Genomic DNA, 18848 nt, shown 5'->3' with positions numbered 1-18848 from the left:
AAACTTCACAATGCGCTAACAATAATGTGGTTCAAATTCGTCTTTGGTGACAATCGAACCTATGACTTCTCGTTTACAAGTGAATAAGAATATCACTAAACCATAATACTAAATGACATATATTTATCATTTTAAATCTTTCATATTTACACACAGTAACTGTGCCTTTGGTATATTTTTATTTTTTATCTTTTATTTTTAAAAGGATTAGCTGATGGCTTCATCACGACAGTCCATCCTTTCATAAACCAAAAAAAAATCATAGAGGCATTTCAACTTCCTTCTACTACCATCTTTTTATACCACCTCATCTAGTATCTTTTTATACAAACTTATATTTTCAAACAAATGTAATTAAAAGACCCCTTAAAATAACACGGACCAAAGTGACAAACAATTTAAATTACGTGGAACAAAAATGTAATTATTGAATTTAAAGAGTACGAAACTTATAAAAACCCCACGCAAACTTCACCGTCGAAAACCCCTAAAAAGAACTGCGCACGAAAACCCACACTCTCGCAGCTCCGCTCTCCAACACCGCTCACCGGAACAAACAGGAACCGCAGAGTAGCCGACGATGAACCTCGAAGACGTCGATGCGACCAGCCAGGCCCCTTCCCGGCCCAACCGGTTCGTGCCCCGGTCCTCCAAGGCCAAGCCTAAACCCAAATCCGAACCCGTCGCCAAACAAGAACCGGTCCCGAAGTCCGAGCCTGAGCTCAAACCTTCACGAGAAGATCTGGACGCCCGGATTGTGAAGAAGAAAGAAGAAGAAGGAAGCGCGCCGAAGGCCGAAGACTCAAATGGCGGTTTGAAAACCGAAAACGGCGACGTATCGAAAGAGGATGATCCTATGGAAGAAGACGAACTGGAAGACGAGGTCGTGCGGGAAGTCGACGTCTTCTTCAATCCGAAAATCGATGACAACTCTAAGGTCTGTCATTCTTCTCTCTGTTGCTCTAATTTCTTGTTTTTTGGAAAGGATTTGCCTAAAATTTTGATCTTTTTCGTTGTTAGTTGTATGTATTGCAATATCCTCTGAGGCCGTGGTGGCGGCCTTACGAGTTGGAGAGCCGGTGCGAGGAGGTGAGGCTGAACCCCGCCACTTCAGAAATGGAGATTGATTTGTCTCTCGATCGGGACCCGAAGAATTTCGATGAAGATTGCGCTAGTAGATTGAAAATGACAAAGCAGGTCAATTTTGTGCATAAACATTGTAGCAATAGCTTGAGTATGTTTTGGATGTTGTGACATTGTTGCCTACACTGTTATATAATGTAAAGCGGGTTGGGGATTTGTGTTGTGTTTATTTTCAGACTTTGTCTACAACATGGAAGCCGCCTGGCACAAGTGGCTATGCTGTTGGTGTTTGGATGGACAATAAGGTATCAACTTTAACATCCTCGGGTTTTATGTTGAATCTTGAATGTTGCTGGATTTACATTAACAACTGTAGGTTTGTAAACGATTTAGTTTTTAGGCAATTTCTGATCTCAAGCACTTCTAATGAAGGTTGTTTGTCATTAAGATCATTTGACGAGACCACTTCCCTTGTTACCCTCAAAGTAAAGTTTTAGTAAGTAAAACGTTTATGAATGGTTCCAGAGTTTGTGGGGCAGTTGAGTTTCCAGTCACTTCCAGTTGATCTAAACTGGAATTTTTTTTTTTAAGAGAGTGCAGTCATTGAACTTGCAAAGCAAATAGGGTGTTATTTATATTTGATCAAGTAGTGTTGAAATATGTACCTAGGAAGTGTTTTGGTGTTTACTCCGAGTGGTGTTAATTTATTGAAAGCTGGCTAGTTTTAAATAAGTAGTGAATGGCCTTCAGACCTGAACAAAGTTCAATTTCAAGCTTCCATATAGCTTCTTCTTGCGAGGGATTCTGTGTAAATTTTAGATGCTAAGTGCTGCTCCTCCTTATGTTATCTCTCTGTTCCAAATGAAGTTGGTCACAAAGAATGAGTTTTGTTGTTTGGGATTGGATCGAACATCTAATGCTTGATAGATGTAAATTATGCATTTGGTTTTTATTGTTGTATGATCAAATTTGTTTTTCTAATCCTTTATATGACTCTGACATGGCTGCCCTCTCTCACACATGGAAAATGAGAACTGCAATTCTGCTCAGAAATGAAATGTTCAGAGTCTAGACAAGTGCAAAAAAAGTTGTCTTTCTGTTCTCTCTTTTTTATTGGTAGTTTAAGAATATATATTTATTAATTCCAATTAAACTTACTCTCACATGCTGCATATAATTAGTAACTTTTTAGTATCTCTTATGAGAGTAATTCAGTTTTATATTTATAATATCTTAAATTGTGAGACTGTTGTTTTTTTTTCTTCATTTTGCAGTTACACTTGAATCCTGTTCATGCGGTTGTGCAGCTTCGACCCTCATTGGCTCATTTGAACTCTGGTGGCTCTAAAAGGAAGAACAGTGTCAAAGGGGATGCAGAAGTTACAGTTAAGTTGGAAGACTCTGGACAAGAAAAATCTATTGGTCCATCAAAGATGCAGGTTCTCTCTGTATTTCTCTCTGTCCAATTTGATATTGTGTTACAGAATTATGGCTCTTTACTTTAGTGAAGAATTTTTTTATCATTTAGACTGATTCTGTGTATTATTGGAACTTATCAAATCTACCGAGGATTTACATTAAGATTTACAATAACCAGGCACTTTTTTTAGTCATGACTGTTTACAGAACAAGACTTGATTTTATGTTATGAGACTATTTTGTTTCAGAACAAGCGGATGGAGTCTTCAACTGAGAAAAAAATTGAAGATGAAGAGGTATGAGAAAGTTACTATTTATAATCTGCAAACTTTGTTTAATATTCTGAACTGGTGGCTATGAACAATATAAGCTATTTATGAGCAGTTCCAGTGTGTTTTTTTGTGCATTTTGGGTTCCTTAGGAGAAAATATTACTATATGTTAGCATAATAATGTTTGATGTCATCAGCCATTACAAGTGTTCTCTTTTGATTATTGTTTCTTTTTATTGTTTTTGATGTGGAGTCTTTATTATTCTGCTTTTTTGTTTTGGTTTACGTGTGAAAAAGTTAATATCTTTTAGGTAACTCAAGCAATGGAAAAAATGATTCTTCGCTTCTTGTTTTCCTGTCAGATGAGAAATTGATATTTTGATGGTTAAGTTGAGTATGACATTATCAAGCTTTGTTTGTGAGTGCAGCTTGTAAGTTAGAAGTTTCATTTATCCTAAGATAAGTGTATATGTGGTAGTCTTTCGTTTTCATTTCTGTTGAATCCTTTGGCTATTTATGGTTTATTCCATGTCCTTTATCTTCCCTTTAAGATTTGTGTAGTGCATTGGGTACTCCACGTCCTTTATCTTCTTACACATTAGTTGGCTTTAGAACAAACATTTAACTTGTGTTTTCATTTCAAATCTTAATAAATCATGTGAAAGGATATGTATGGGATTTTTCGTGGTTTATGTTTTTGGTCATGAAACTGGAGAAATTTATTGTTGGTGAATTAAATTGGAACAATAGAAAATCACGTACGACCTAGTGGTATTCTTCTTCACTTATAAGTGAGAGGTCTTAGGTTTGATTCTCAACAAAGGCGAATTTGAACCACATTATTGCTACCCATTGTGAGGCTTAGCCCATCCCCTCCCCTTAAGTGTAGATAATATCGTTTGTTGAAAAAAAAAAAAAAAAGTATTCCGGTGGTCATTCTTTATTTGCCTGACATAGGTACAAATCTTCTTACTGTCACAGGTGGAAAAACTGGACATTTGTTCTCCCTGACATTATAACATGTCAGGATCATTAAACATGCCACATTAGCGATCATTAAACATGCCATTTTAGTGATTTTGAAACATTGACAACTGTGGTTGACTTTGTTGATTGGTTATTTGACATTGACAGGATTTTTTATTCTTATTGCTTTTTTTATCTTTTTCTACTATTCCCAGAAATTAATGCTGTGGATTTTGTTTTTGTTTATACCGGAAGGCAAATATGTGCTTAGTTTTGTAAATGTTTGAGTATCTGTAATGGTCCAGGAGGAGCTAGAGCGGTTGATTTTATTAGATTGGTTGTGATAATTTATACAAATATATAATGTATGATATCTATTTTCTCCACTGTATCTTCCAGAGTTGGGTTCCACTTCGGTATCATAGCTCAGAAAGTGACTTCTCGGCCAGATATTTACAGAAGATGGTGGGGCAAGAAAGTTCACCTATACAATTTACAATGAGCCCGTATGTTCTTATTTTTCCTTCCTAGTACTTACCTTTCCTTCCGTTCTTTAAAAGCTTTAGATGTGCTAATTACAACGTTTGACTTTTGTTATTTGAAGGCATGACTATGTTGACTCCTTGTGTCCTAGAATGTGCGAAGGTTCTTCAAGAAGGTGCAGTCATTTTTATATTATTGAGTTCTTTCATTTGATTTCACCTTAACATCATGGAAATTATAATATTTTATTTCCTTGTATTAAGTTCTTTTTGGAGGCATTATCTTTAATTTTCAAATAGGTATGATGATTATCAATTTTTCCCCACTTCTATAAAAGAGAAATTTGCACAAATACCACCTGGTCGCTGGCCAGATAAACAATGATCAAAGTATATACTATGTTAATCCCATTCTGCTTGTCATTTTAGGTCTCTGCTTTCCCTGCCTCTGGAAGAGCGTATCAAGAAGTTGATTGTTGAGGTTTGTTGCAATTACCGAAGCCACAAATTAATGTTTTGATGATATAGTGGTAAATTTGAAGCTAATTTTTCAAACTTATCAGCATTGTTTCCATCATATGGAAAATAGCTAATTTTTCTATTATAGTTCAAAATTTCTTGAAGTCGTGACAATAAAACCATAATTGTCCCACAACAGGAACCTGTAGCACGCCGGTTCAGTGATCTTAAGAAGTACTTTGCTCCCGATCACACTGTGGAAGAACTTCTGGATGTTCTTCAGAAGCATGCTCAGTTGTTGCTGTCCTCTGGTCTTTGGGTTCCAAAAACCTTATTATTATATCCAAATAAAGATGATAAAGGCTTGGATACAAATCATATATCAACTAAAGATCATAAAGATCGGCAAACAGCTAGAAATTACATCCTGAATTTATTTCGGAAGAATCCTGTAATCAGAAATTCACAGCTAGACCTCCAAGAGGGCATTAGAACTCATGTGTATGAATCCCTTAGAATATTAGCTGTCTCAAGACCTTCCACTCAAGATTGGAAATTCAAAGAGCAACCAGATATGTCTTTCATGGAACACTACCCGGACATTGTTAAAACCCAAGAACAAAACTGGGAAAGGATTGAAGAAAAGTTGAGGATAGCCTTTAAATCTAATACTGACCGTTATATGAAGAGTGCTAGTATGACTACTACGCGTGGCAAACCACTGAATTCTGATAAAGGTACGACAAAAGCTGCAAGTGAAGTTCACACAGGGGGAAGAACCATGTCAGATGAAACTCGAGCAGCTCTACAAGAGGCTATAAAGGAGGTTTTTCAAGAACACAAGGTTTGCAAGTAAGTTTTCGAAGTTTTCAAGACTATCTTTTTCATCTTTTGTTTTGTTTTGAAATTTTTCGTTCTGCGTAATACAACCGCATAATGGGATTTGGATCCCATTAGGATCTAAATTGTGGGGATCCTAGGGATCCTCACATCTTAGTCGTTCATCGTACATCGTGTGGTCAAAAATCATTTTGAATATTTTTATTTAAAATTAAACACAAATAGTACCAAATGAAAATTGGCTGCACGATGTACGATGAACAGCTAGGATGTGAGGATCCCTAGGATCCCCACAAAGAGTATCCTAAGAGGATCCTCATCCTGCATAATGGTTGTTCCCTAGTGTTGCTCTATTTGGAAAGTTTAATAATAATCAAACAGTACTTTCTTATTATTCGTAGTTGAATCATCTTAAGAAGTGTTTTTATTGCCCTACACGGCGATGTAGACTTTACATTACTAATGCTCTTTGTTCTTAATGCGATAATGCTATCGTCTTGAGTTTTGTCATTTTGTGGGCAGCTTTCAACTGATACGTAGAGGATTAAGTGATCTGGCAGTCAGAACATCTACTCTTCCAAAGGTTGATCCTAGAAGTAAAAAAGTGACAGCTGCACAATATGGAGTTCAGGCTCCTCCACATGAGCTGCAGAAAGTAATAAGTGAAATTGCGATAGACATACATGGTTCGTATGTCTTGAAATCATCACCAGATCACCCAGAGCATGACAAATTGAGGTTGTTCCCGTTTCCTTATTTTTAAATTATTTAGTCCCAAAAGCATACAATGTTGTGCACCTTCACTGGGGCTTTGACATATTACCAGAAGAGGTTTTGAGAATCACTTGAATACTTAATAGCAACTATGATGATGTTGTGCTGTGTATGGTTCCTGTGTGATTTCAGAATAAGCAAGATTCCCTTCATTAAAATTGTCGTAAAGTAATAAGTTCTACTCTTATTTAACTTAAGTTTGAGTTTGTTCTTGCAGGAAGGTTGTAATGGATCTTCTATGCGCAAAAGGACCTAATGCTAAGCTTAAAAGGGGTGAGGTTTCTGAAGCAACTAAGATTTCTCTTGGAAAGGAATTCACTGCTAACGAATTCAGCAAGGTCAGTTTTATTTCATGTTTGCGATTCGACAGAGTTTTACATTGGTTGTCAGGTTACCTAACACAATTTCTTTCTCCAATATTGCGACATGTTCCTCAACAAATTAAAATTTAGAAGACCCTAGGCTCCAAAATCCCTAAACCAGACCATTGTCGTCTTCTTCTTGCTGCCCTACGTTTCCAACTCTGTTCTTGAACCACTCGATGGTTCTTATGTATCAGCAGCCTGCAAACACATCGGTTTCTTTTCAGAATCATGGTTTCATTAAGTATTCCGGGTTATTGCGATGTTTGGTGAATGGTGTAAATGGTGTATCAGTGCTGAATGCAGCATTGGCCTGTAATACGATTTCTCGTGATAATTTCTTAATACAAGTTGCTTTCTTGTGCAGGTCATTAATGAGTTCTGCGTGTCCAGCGGTTCTTCATGGGTCTTAAAAAAGGGTGATGGCGGAAACTGAATTTTGGAAACGTGATGAAATTTATTCACGGTTTAACGGAAAGCAAGCTACCAGATTGATTTGTTCTTTCCTTTCCCAGTGAGTATATGGTCGTAGACTCGTAGTATAATACTAGAATCGTAGAATGATAGTTTTGTGCAGACACTTACTTGACATGAAATTTTGTCGTCGTAAATCGTTGTTCTATTATCAATGAAAGAAGAAAAGATTACAATTTAAAGCCACTTTCATCTGCCACTGTATTGGAATTTTTCATACGCTTCCTCCTACTTGTGCAAGAATTTCAAGTAACGCCATTCAAAATATGGCAGTCTTGAAGCCACACCACCGTACATGTGATCGGATGGCGAATCCCGCGATCAATACTGAAGATTGGATGGTGTATGCGAGCGCTTGCGCGTGACTTTTCAAACGGTGAGATAATTACGTTAAATCTAACTTTGTTTGTGTGAGCGTGTTTTTTTAAAGGGAGTTTTAACGAAAAATCTACAGTACTGTTTATTTTAACGAAAAATCATATTTTTACACTAAAAAGTCAATTTTGGTACTATTGATTTTACCTTTTATTTTATCTTTATCATTAAAACTCAAAGTTTTCAAGTCATTTTCATTAATTTTTTAAATAATAATTATGGTGGCCAAAAGAGGAACCACGTATGGTCTCTTATGTTTTATCAACTCATCAGTTTGGTTTTTATATGTTCCAAACTTATCAGTTTAGTCCGTCATCTCTTACCATGATCATCTAAGTTGTCCTTGTCATCCCACTTTTTATTTGATTAATCTTAAGGTATAAGCATTTATTTCATCAAGAGTAAATGTTAGAGAGATTACATTAAGAGTAAATGTTAGGGAGTTCATATTTTAAACCATATTGGTGATTTGGTAGAACGGGAAATGCTAAGGAGACTCTTAAAAGTGGAACTCCATGAACTCTCTACCACTTCAAGTTTTTGGTGCAATTTTGGTTCCAACATTATAAAACCTTGTGCAAAACACATGAGGTGACGGAGAGTCCATGGAGAGTTTACTTTGAGAGTCATGTGAAAAGAAATGATACAATCAACATTCAATCATTAGATTCATTAATTGACGTGACATGTACACATCACTTACCACATCAGATAAGTGATTAAAAAATGAGTATTAAGGGAGCATTTTTGTTCATCACCATAACAATGGTATATGTTCATCATACTCTTAATCATTTGTCATGTATCTTCTCACCTAACTCTAGATAACTTCCACATTAAATATAGTTTTTTAAATTTTAAAATAAAATTAAGTGAAGTTACATGTGTGAGATAATAATTTATCATTTATAGCCAAATTTAGCAAACAAATTCGTAATTATTAATTTTATAAAGCACCTCTTCAAATATTGCCAAAAATTCACTTAAATATTACCGGCTACAACATATTGTGAAAAACATATAACAAGAGTAAAATTATATAAAAATAGAAATCATTTTGGTTCCGGTCTCTAATAAATCTAATTGTTAGATTGAAACTTTGTTTGTTTAAATATTTTGATCGGGGTCCTTAGCATCATTTAAGAGATTTAACTCATGCATTTATGCATTTAACGTCCCACAAATTATGAAATCTAAACAAATTCAAATAATTTTTTTTAAATATAATAAATAGTTAAAAATCAATTTTAGAGTAATATTCACAAAAAGTATAGCAAAAAAAATAAAAATTGTTCTTCACAAAAAGTATAGCAAAAAAATAAAAAATAATGTACCCACATAATAATTAACATATTTTTTAAGATAACTATTGATATATTCTAAAACATAAAATAATTAGCATGGGTACATTTAGCAAAATTAAAAATGGGTACAAATAAATTAAAAAGTATGGGTACAAATACAAATAAAAGTTAAAAAAATATGTGTCACATCCTGGCCCGGGCAGGACCACTTCCCAGGCCCGCTCCACCACCGTAGCACGATATTGTCCGCTTTGGGCTTACCATTCCCTCACGGTTTTGTTTTTGGGAACTCACGAGCAACTTCCCAGTGGGTCACCCATCATGGGATTGCTCAAGCCTTCTTCTCGCTTAACTTCGGCGTTCCTACGGAACCCGAAGCCAATGAGCTCCCAAAAGGCCTCGTGCTAGGTAGGGATGGGAATATACATATAAGGATCACTCCCCTGGGCGATGTGGGATTCACATCCCCGCCCGGGCGGGACCACTTCCCAGGCCTGCTCCACCACCGTAGCACGATATTGTCCGCTTTGGGCTTACCATTCCCTCACGGTTTTGTTTTTGGGAACTCACGAGCAACTTCCCAGTGGGTCACCCATCATGGGATTGCTCAAGCCCTCTTCTCGCTTAACTTCGGAGTTCCTACGGAACCCGAAGCCAGTGAGCTCTCAAAAGGCCTCGTGCTAGGTAGGGATGGGAATATACATATAAGGATCACTCCCCTGCCCGATGTGGGATGTCACAATCCACCCCCCTTAGGGGCCCGACGTCCTCGTCGGCACACACGCGGCCAGGGTTAGGCTCTGATACCAAATTGTCACATCCCGGCCGGGGGGGGGAACCACTTCCCGGGCCCGCTCCACCACCGTAGCACAATATTGTCCGCTTTGGGCCCCGACCACGCCCTCACGGTTTTGTTTCTGAGAACTCACACGAGAACTTCCCGATGGGTCACCCATCCTGGAAGTGCTCTCACGCGCTACTCGCTTAACTTCGGAGTTCCCATGGAACCCGAAGCCAGTGAGCTCCCAAAAGGACTCGTGCTAGGTAGGGATGAAAATATACATTTAAGGATCACTCCCCTGAGCGATGTGGGATGTCACAATATGGGCACAAAAAAGAATTATTATATAGGTACAAATTAAAAAAAGGGTTGCAAATTAAAAATGGGTACAAACTAAAAATAAAAATATATGATAAACAATTTTAGCCATAAATATGAATATACCAAGTGTAATGTGTTTAACACTGAATGAATATGTTTAGAAATAAAAAATACTTTAGGGAATTGTTATTGGCACTCCAAAAATCTCATTCTACACTCCAAATTTTCTATATTTGGAAAGAAAAATACACTTATGAGGAGTGTAGAATGAGATTTTTGGAGTGCCAATAACATTTCTCATATTTTATTATTGAAATAATCAATGATGTTTATTAAAATCTAAGGACCTTGATTAAAAACTGAAAAGAAATAAGGTTTTAATCAATATAGAAGAAAAAAATATGGATGAGAACCTATAGACATGTTTTGTACTATACTTGAATTCAACTTTTTAAACTAAAAATTATCAAGTTTTATGCCTTAAAAATATAGTCTATTCTCAATCCTATCTTCGAGTTAGTCTTGAGTTCGGTTTTAGAGTTTATAAACTTAAACTCACTCATTTATTTATTTTTCCCTCCTCCTCTCTTATTCCAAATCTCTCTCCCTCTTTTCTTCTTTCTCTCTCATTTTTTTTTACCTTTTTTGTCTCTCCTTTAATCCGTTTTCTTCATTCTTTTGGTTCTTTCTCTCACTCATCTTCATCTCTATCTCGTCTGATCATCTCTCTTCTTCTCTTACCTTCAATCATTTCTTACTTTCTTTTCTCCTTTCTCATTTTTCTCTCTCTTGCGATCCCCCTCTTTTTAGATCTCTTTTTCTAGTTTAAGTCGTAAGATTTAAAATTTTTAAATCATAAACCAATCAAGTATTTTAATCTTAAAGAAAATTGTTTTCAAAAAAACATTTTGAGAAATGATAAAAAATTTCAAATACAATACCAAACAAACCCTAAATTTACCGCCTTCAGTAATCCCATCCACTCGCGACCACTTTTAACTTGGAGGTCTATAAAACGGAGAAAAAGCCCAAATTCTCGAGCCCTAGATTTCTCAGCGCTCGCTCAGAGTCACTTATCGCAGACAATTTTCCCGAGAAACGAACACCAAGTAAGATTGCAACATCGAGACTTCAACTGCGAGATAGCGGAAACCTATGATGACGGAATACGAAGGGAGGTACGATGGGAACGGAGAGGACGCTGGCACCTACGCCGACGGCGGTTCCTCTCCCCAACCTCGTGCTGCCGTCCACGGCGGTGCCGACGATTACAGCGATTCCAAATCTCAGGTACACGTAATATTACTCAATTGTAAGATCGATTGGAAGAGGTCGCGTTTACTAGAGTGTTTTAGGGTTTAGTTTGGGTAAGTTAGATTGGTTGTTAAATTAGGGTTCTTTGAATATATTGAATTCTGTGTGTATCTTTTTTTTCATCCGAATTTCTGTTTTTGTATGATCTACTCGTTTTCAGCTTTGAATTTGTGTTTGGCTAGTGAATTTTGGGGTTTGGGGTTTTTTAGGACAAGGTTTCTGCATAGAATTATCTGTTAATCAGGGTTTGTTAAACTGGTTTATGTCTCTTGCCTATTTGGTTATAGATGTTTAATGCTTGTGTACAATTCTCTCATACTTGTGCACAATTGTCGCAATTATGCATTTTAGTATAGATATGGTGATGTACATTGCAAAAGATGTTCTTGCTTTGGCTGTGTCGGGATTGTGCTGTACAATTCTCTTATACTTACACACAACTGTCGCAGTTATGTATTCTGTTATAGGTGGGAGGACACTTTGATATTTAATAACACTAAAATGTACATATTTCATCTGGTAAAATAATTATGTTGAAGTATCTTTGCTGAAAGGGTGTATATTAACTTGATTTCATCGTTTAATTTACAATACACTGATTGAATTGTCTCTTTTGCAGCATGAATCTCGTGATTACGAGAGAGAATCTTCAAAGAGCAGAGAAAAGGATAGAGATAAAGGGCGTGATAAGGAGAGGGACAGAGATAGGGAAAGGGACAGGGATCGGGACCGGGACAGAGATAGAGACAGGGGGAGAAGCAAGGACAAGGATAGGGACAGAGATAGGGTTAGGGATAGGGATCGTGATAGAGAAAGAGAAAGGGACCGGGACAGGGATCGCGATCGTCATCACAGAGACCGCCACAGGGATCGCGAGAGAAGTGAGCGACGGAGAGACAAGGACGACGACGACGATGATCACTACCGTACCCGGGACTCTGATAGGTATGACCAATTTTGATTCATTGTCTACCTTTAAATGAATATTCTGTTAGCAGATGAGGAACTTGGTTGTGTAATTATCAACTGAGTTTGATGCAATTTGTGCAATTTGGAATTTTTATACTGCTATATAACTATTATGCTAATTAATCTGGTGAATCTTTGAGATTCTTTTTGTCCTTTTACTATTATAATTTATGCAATGATTTGACAGACGGAGGGATTATGACAGAGACAGAGAGGATAGGCATAGGCACAAGTCCCGTTCTCGTTCAAGAGCTAGATCTGAGCACAAATCCAGATCGAGGTCACGTTCTCGTTCACGCTCAAAAAGGTATTTTTTCTTTATGAGAGGTTAGCAAAGGACTCCTAACTTTTGCGGCAAATCCTAAGTATTTTTGGAATAAACACTTGGTTGATGAGTTCTTTTCATTAAATATTTTCCTTATTTGGGTTTGGGTCTCTTTAGCCAAGTTCTTGTTTGTAATTTTGTTTATTTGCCATCTTTATTCCTAATGCTTGACTATGCATTAGCTAGTGGTGAAAGATTGGTTCTGTTTCATTTGTCTTGGGATGTAGATAACCCCACTTTTCACCACCACACTGGATAATGAATGCCTGTCTCTCCCCAAATGTATACCTACAGATACCATTTTAGGTAGGTAGTGAACTATTAACTTCTATGAAATTTATAGTCGCGATTTCTTGTGTATGAGTTTCATGTTGGTATAAGTTTGGGGCGAGACAATAATTTTGTGATATTATTTTTTCTGTGGAACTGTGATAATAACGTTTTGTAGAATGTAGGTTTTCTAGTCTCATGCCTTTAAGTTGTCTCTTTTATGTTGTCTTTGTTTTTGGTATCCTGACACTAACGGCTTGCAGCAAAAGGATTAGCGGTTTTGACATGGCACCTCCTGCTTCTGCAATGTTAGCTGGTGCTGCTGTTGCTGCAGCAGGTACATTTATTCTTCTAGACTTGGGATTGTTATATTTTGTTTAACTGTTTTTTCTCTTTGTTGGACTAGTGTGGAAAGTTCATATCCAATTGCATGGTGTTATTTTGGTAAGGTATATTTTGTTCCTTCCCTTGTGCATATAGCCTTTATAAAGCTGTGGTCTCTGGAAAGGTTACAATATTTTTATTTTTTACTTGGTGAAATAATTCTGGGACTGAGAGATCTTTTGGTTTTTTTGGTTTTTGGTGTTTTTGTTGTTTTGTTTCTGTCTTGTCCTTTGTTGTAAGAAGGCAATGTTGGACTACTTGCCCCACTGTGATGACAATGGGTGTGAGCCGACTTCTGTAGCTTTTATGTACACGGAGGAATCAGTGCACCGGTTTGATGGATCTTGTTCGTCGTCAACCGGCAACTATTGCCTTTTTTGGTAGTCTTACAAATATTTCCCCCAGAACTTGTAAATGATATATTTCTTTCACCTCCTCTGGTAAACTATATAAATTGAAGGTCCGGATATTGCTTAACCCAATGAGTTTGCATGGAAATGAAGTGGCGGAGGAGTCATTTGGCAGTAACATTTAAGTAGTTTTAATGTGGTAGTTCTTTGATGACTGCATGTGATCCAATTTTCTTTGCAGGGCAAATTCCTGGGACTAGTCCTACCATTCCGGGGATGTTCCCAAACATGTTCCCTCTGTCAACCGGTCAGGTATCTCTCGCTCTCTCTCTTGCTCTTACTTTCCCCTTGCGATCCATACATCTCAGTATGCTTGAGTTTCACTAATATTATGTTTTATTTGTGCGCACAGCAGTTTGCACCCCTTCCAGTTATGCCTGTTCAGGCAATGACTCAACAGGTTGCCATGATTGAGATTAATTTTTTTAGTTTGTATCAGTACATCCCACTACTCCCTAATTGTAACATGTGCTGACATTAATTGTTCTTTATTTATACTTATCAGGCTACTAGGCATGCCCGACGAGTGTACGTTGGAGGGCTTCCTCCCACAGCAAACGAACAGGTTTACTCAACTCACCTTTATTATTTTTGCTTATCTACCTTTCGTTCAACATGAACACTATGTTTTAATGTGTACTCAAGCTTACACTTTCCTACGGTTAATGTGGTTTTTTCTGTCATTTGCAGTCTGTTGCTACATTTTTCAGCCAAGTTATGGCTGCAATTGGAGGGAACACTGCTGGCCCAGGTATATTGATGTTTGCATTCAAATTGGTATAATAAAGTCCTTCCCTTTAGTTGATCACCTAATTGTTGTTTTACTTGTTTTGTGCAGGAGATGCTGTTGTCAATGTCTACATAAACCATGAAAAGAAATTTGCTTTTGTGGAGATGAGATCGGTTGAAGAGGCTAGCAATGCAATGGCTCTGGACGGAATTATTTTTGAGGTATTTCTAATCTTTCCTTTCATTTATATCCATGTATGATTGACTTAATCATTTTGGATTAACTTCACGTTCATAGTATTGACTATTCCCTTCTTTTGTTTTTGGACAATTGCTACAGGGAGCCCCTGTTAAGGTGCGGAGACCTAGTGATTACAACCCATCTCTGGCTGCAACACTCGGTCCAAGCCAGCCCAATCCCAATCTGAACCTGGCTGCTGTGGGGCTTACACCGGGTTCTGCTGGTGGGCTTGAGGGCCCTGACCGCATATTTGTTGGTGGGCTGCCATATTACTTCACAGAAGCACAGATCAAGGAGTTACTCGAGTCCTTTGGACCCCTTCGTGGTTTTGATTTAGTGAAAGACAGGGAAACAGGAAACTCAAAAGGCTATGCCTTTTGTGTTTACCAAGACCTTTCAGTTACAGACATAGCTTGTGCAGCGCTGAACGGTATTAAAATGGGCGACAAGACGCTCACAGTTAGGCGTGCTAACCAAGGTGCCAACCAGCCCAAACCTGAGCAAGAGAGTGTTCTGTTGCACGCACAGCAGCAAATTGCATTGCAGGTAAGAGTGAAAGTGCTAATTTTTTCCCCTAATAGGTGTTAAGTTAGACTAAACTATACTTTTAAATTGGCTTAAATTGATAATTTTCAGAAAGTTTAGTTAATCTGGGTTTGGTTTAACGTCTTGAGGTGTTTGTTTCTTTTGCAGAGGTTCATGCTGTTGCAACCGCCTGGTTCTGTCGCCACCAAGGTTGTATGTTTAACTCAGGTAGTAACTGCAGATGAGCTTAGGGACGATACCGAGTATGATGATATCTTGGAAGACATGAGGCTTGAAGGCGAAAAGTTTGGTAAGTTACCATCACTCGCTGTTAATTTCACTGTTCTTTTTTTGTTGGTTTTTTCTGATTAACCTACAAAGTTTATTGCGGTATTGATTTTCTCTTTTCTTTTTGTCATTATCTTTCTGTTTTACAGCCCTTTTTGTAGTCCCACATTCTGCTATAAAGAATCAGGCGTTAACATTCAGACAGAAGCCTCCATAACCTTCTAGCTGAATTCATCTAAGATTTGTGTTGTCGTCTATTTTTAATAGTTATTTGATTTTGACTGATCTGCAGGTGCATTAGTGAACGTCATCATCCCGCGTCCAAGACCAGATGGTGAACTTGCCCCCGGTGTTGGGAAGGTTTGTGTCTCCGTGTCTGGAATCTAGTTATTAATACATTTAGTTTCAAAAATCTGATTTTTCAGGTTTTGCTCTTCTACATGCTGAAAATATTCTTGTATTGGCAGGTGTTTTTGGAGTATGCAGATACTGATGGTTCCACAAAAGCCCGTACGGGGTTGAATGGCCGGAAATTTGGCGGCAATCAGGTGGTAGCAGTGTTTTATCCGGAGGACAAGTTCGGCCAGGGCGACTACGAGGGCTAGTTGTTTGTCTTAAATGTGTTACTAAGTGATCTATTGAGATTTTCTCTTAATTAGAACTTCTGAGTTTGCATTTTTTCATTAGAGTTGTATCGTGTATCCTGGTATGTATGACTAGGAATAAATTGATGCGAACTTTCAGTTAGTGGGAAGGAGTGAAGATATGAACTTGAAATATAAGTTGTGGTATTTCCTTCTCTTTCTATTTACTTCGTTACGTATTTGGTCTGTTTTAGGCAACCGACTGCAACTCCGCGGGGATAATCTTGAGCTCCTTTTAAAATCTGCACTCATTCTGAATATATCACACTACACGCTATTCCGTCAAATAAGTTAAAATAGTAGTTGTGTTAATGTTGCATGGACAATTCAGTCTTTTCAACTATGTTGGTGAGTTTTAGTGTTGCATAGGGATGCGAAAACTTTGAATTTACTCCCGAATCTTGAAATTCAACATTTCCTTCTTCCTTTCATTTCTTAATATAGAGAAATCGAACACTAACTTGAGTTTAACCCACATCTGTTAATCCATGGATTCCACTAACATGACATGTTATAGGCCACACAAACAGCTTAGTTGAAAAGACGACTGCTCATGCCACGTCAACACAAACGACGAGTCTTGTAACTTATTTGAAGAAATAGGTTAAACTGGGACATGGAAGAAGATTATAGGTGGTAAAGTGTGACAATATAAGCGTGGAGAGTAAAGTAAGGTACGAAGAAAGAATGGTAAAATGATAAAGTATAAAATGCAAGGGGTAAAACAAGATTTGATGAAGAACATGTGCAATACCTAGCTAAAAATAAGCCAAAATATTATGCAAAAATGTCACAAATTTTTTTCCACAGAAGTTATTCATAAAAAAGTTGAAAATTAAAGGGTGAAAAGTCGGAAAATTATTACCCTGGAAATCCTAATCCTATACGTTGCGCAGCAACAGGACAAATAACAACACTCCTAAAACCCTAAACATTTCAAAAGAACAGAGCTTCCACCCAAAACCCCCAAAAAGCTGCAAAAACCCTAAAAATGTCATCTTCGATTCCCCTCCGCCACCTCCGCCACCTATCCACCACCACCGCCAAGTCTACCCTCTCTATCTCAAAAGCCAAATCAAAGCTCCGAACCGAGTACGACCCTGACAAAGCCCTCCAGATTTATTCCTCCGTCTCCGAACACTACTCTTCTCCCACCTCGTCTCGCTACGCCCAGGATCTCACCGTCCGCCGCCTCGCCAAGTCCCACCGCTTCGCTGACATCGAATCCTTCATTGAATCCCACAAAAATGACCCCAAAATCACCCAGGAGCCGTTCCTGTCCACCCTCATCCGATCCTACGGCCGCGCCGGCATGTTTGACCAGGCATTGAGGACCTTTGATCAGATGGACCAGCTGGGTACTCCCAGAACCGCCATTTCCTTCAACACTCTGCTGTCTGCCTGCAACGATTCGAAGCATTTCGACAGAGTCCCCCAGCTTTTCGACGAAATTCCCAACAAGCATGGGGTCTCCCCTGATAAAGTGTCGTATGGTATACTGATTAAGTCGTATTGTGCTGCGGATAAGCCCGAGAAGGCGATGGAGACGCTGAGGTTGATGGAGGAGAAGGGTATTGAGATCACTGCGGTGACGTTCACCACAATTTTCAATGCTTTGTACAAGAAGGGCAATGGCGAAGAGGCGGAGAAGTTGTGGGATGAGATGGTGAAGAAGGGCGTTGAGGTTGATGCTGCGGCTTACAATGTGAAGATTATGTATGTCCATGGCGGGAACGCGGACAATGTGAAAGCTTTGATAGAGGAAATGGCGAATGCCGGGCTGAAACCGGATACTATTAGTTACAATTACTTGATGACTTGCTATTGCAGGAATGGGATGATGGAAGAAGCTGTCAAGGTTTATGAGGGGTTGGAGGGAAATGCTTGTAATCCGAATGCTGCAACTTTTCGAACTTTGATATTTTATTTGTGTGAAAGTGGGGATTATGACAAGGCGTATAAAGTTTACAAGAGAAGTGTGGAGGTGCATAAGATCCCCGATTTCAATACAATGAAGTATTTGGCTGCAGGATTGGTGAAAAAGAAGAAGATGAAGGAGGCCAAGGGATTGATACGCACGATCAAGAAGAAGTTCCCTCCTAATGTTTTAGTTGCCTGGAAGAAATTGGAGCAGGGTCTAGGTTTGGCTTCTTCTGATACTGGTGCGTCTTCAGTCGCAGATGAGGAGGCTAAAGAGGCTACAGCATAAGTATTGATGGGATTCCGGCTCGTTGGTCTGAGTTTAATCCGGCGATTATTGCATCTTCGGCTGCGGCGGGTGAGCCCATCTGATTAAAAGGCGAGCAAGGATGTCAATTGGCCGCATAAAGAAGCAAGTTAGAAGCTTTTTGAAATTGTAATACTGTATGAGCTTCAATTTTGAATATTTTTATGTTGGTTTTCGTTTCGTTGTCTGCAATTTGGCAGTTGGTAAGATTTACGTGTTCTTGCTCTTGCCGTCTTTTATTCAGAAATGGAAGCAGGCCCATTTTTATTTGCAAACCCTTTGGGACCTTAGCATCCTGCATATGCCATGGCCGTTGTAGTTTGTAATTGTGTTTTTAATAACATGTCATATCTGTTTGAAACTTATCCTGCCACATTTGGCCCCTGAATTCTGTGTTGTGCTTTTGGCTTATTGATGTTTCTGAGTTTAGCGGCGAAAATTTCAATTTTGCAACTCACACCAGAATGAGTTTCACAAATATATCTTGGTTCAAAACTGAAACAACTGTTCGCGGGAGTTGCCAGATTATAGAGGAAAGAGAGCTGCCATATTACTTAGGATAGAGTCGCCAAATTGCATATGAAGTTGTCATGTTTTAAAGGAGAGAGCGA

General features: G+C 38.3%; 3 protein-coding genes across 8 annotated transcripts; all 3 read left to right on the top strand.

The window, feature by feature from the left end:
* Positions 1-496: 496 nt before the first annotated feature.
* Positions 497-7316, top strand: LOC137748834 (uncharacterized). Its single transcript, XM_068489023.1, has 12 exons — positions 497-937; positions 1021-1197; positions 1320-1388; positions 2358-2522; positions 2751-2798; positions 4139-4245; positions 4344-4397; positions 4651-4702; positions 4880-5532; positions 6043-6258; positions 6512-6632; positions 7024-7316. Exons 1-12 carry the CDS (start codon positions 581-583, stop codon positions 7090-7092), a joined length of 2088 nt encoding a protein of 695 aa, XP_068345124.1. The 5' UTR covers positions 497-580; the 3' UTR covers positions 7093-7316.
* A 3627-nt stretch (positions 7317-10943) lies between these two features.
* On the top strand, positions 10944-16162 carry LOC137746848 (splicing factor U2af large subunit A-like). Of its 6 annotated transcripts, none has more exons than XR_011069911.1 (13): positions 10944-11201; positions 11845-12170; positions 12382-12501; positions 13053-13126; positions 13765-13835; positions 13936-13983; positions 14089-14148; positions 14274-14334; positions 14422-14534; positions 14653-15099; positions 15247-15388; positions 15516-15726; positions 15834-16154. XR_011069911.1 is itself a non-coding variant. In XM_068486859.1 (13 exons), the coding sequence occupies exons 1-13, from the start codon at positions 11067-11069 to the stop codon at positions 15969-15971; spliced, it is 1785 nt and encodes a 594-aa protein (XP_068342960.1). In that variant the 5' UTR covers positions 10944-11066; the 3' UTR covers positions 15972-16162. The 6 variants fall into 6 exon arrangements, 5 of the variants coding, with proteins under 5 accessions (XP_068342960.1, XP_068342959.1, XP_068342958.1 ...); XM_068486859.1 differs by having other exon boundaries at positions 12400-12501; positions 15659-15726; positions 15834-16162; XM_068486858.1 differs by having other exon boundaries at positions 10945-11201; positions 13939-13983; positions 15659-15726; positions 15834-16162.
* An 801-nt stretch (positions 16163-16963) lies between these two features.
* Positions 16964-18602, top strand: LOC137747599 (small ribosomal subunit protein mL103 (rPPR7)-like). Its single transcript, XM_068487735.1, has one exon. It carries the CDS (start codon positions 17002-17004, stop codon positions 18217-18219), a length of 1218 nt encoding a protein of 405 aa, XP_068343836.1. The 5' UTR covers positions 16964-17001; the 3' UTR covers positions 18220-18602.
* The last annotated feature ends 246 nt before the right edge of the window (positions 18603-18848 follow it).

The sequence above is a fragment of the Pyrus communis genome, chromosome 10, assembly GCF_963583255.1.
Source record: "Pyrus communis chromosome 10, drPyrComm1.1, whole genome shotgun sequence".
Taxonomy (NCBI): domain Eukaryota; kingdom Viridiplantae; phylum Streptophyta; class Magnoliopsida; order Rosales; family Rosaceae; genus Pyrus; species Pyrus communis.
The sequence above is the reverse complement of the archived record's forward strand: the minus strand, read 5'-3'. Positions and strand labels throughout refer to the sequence as shown.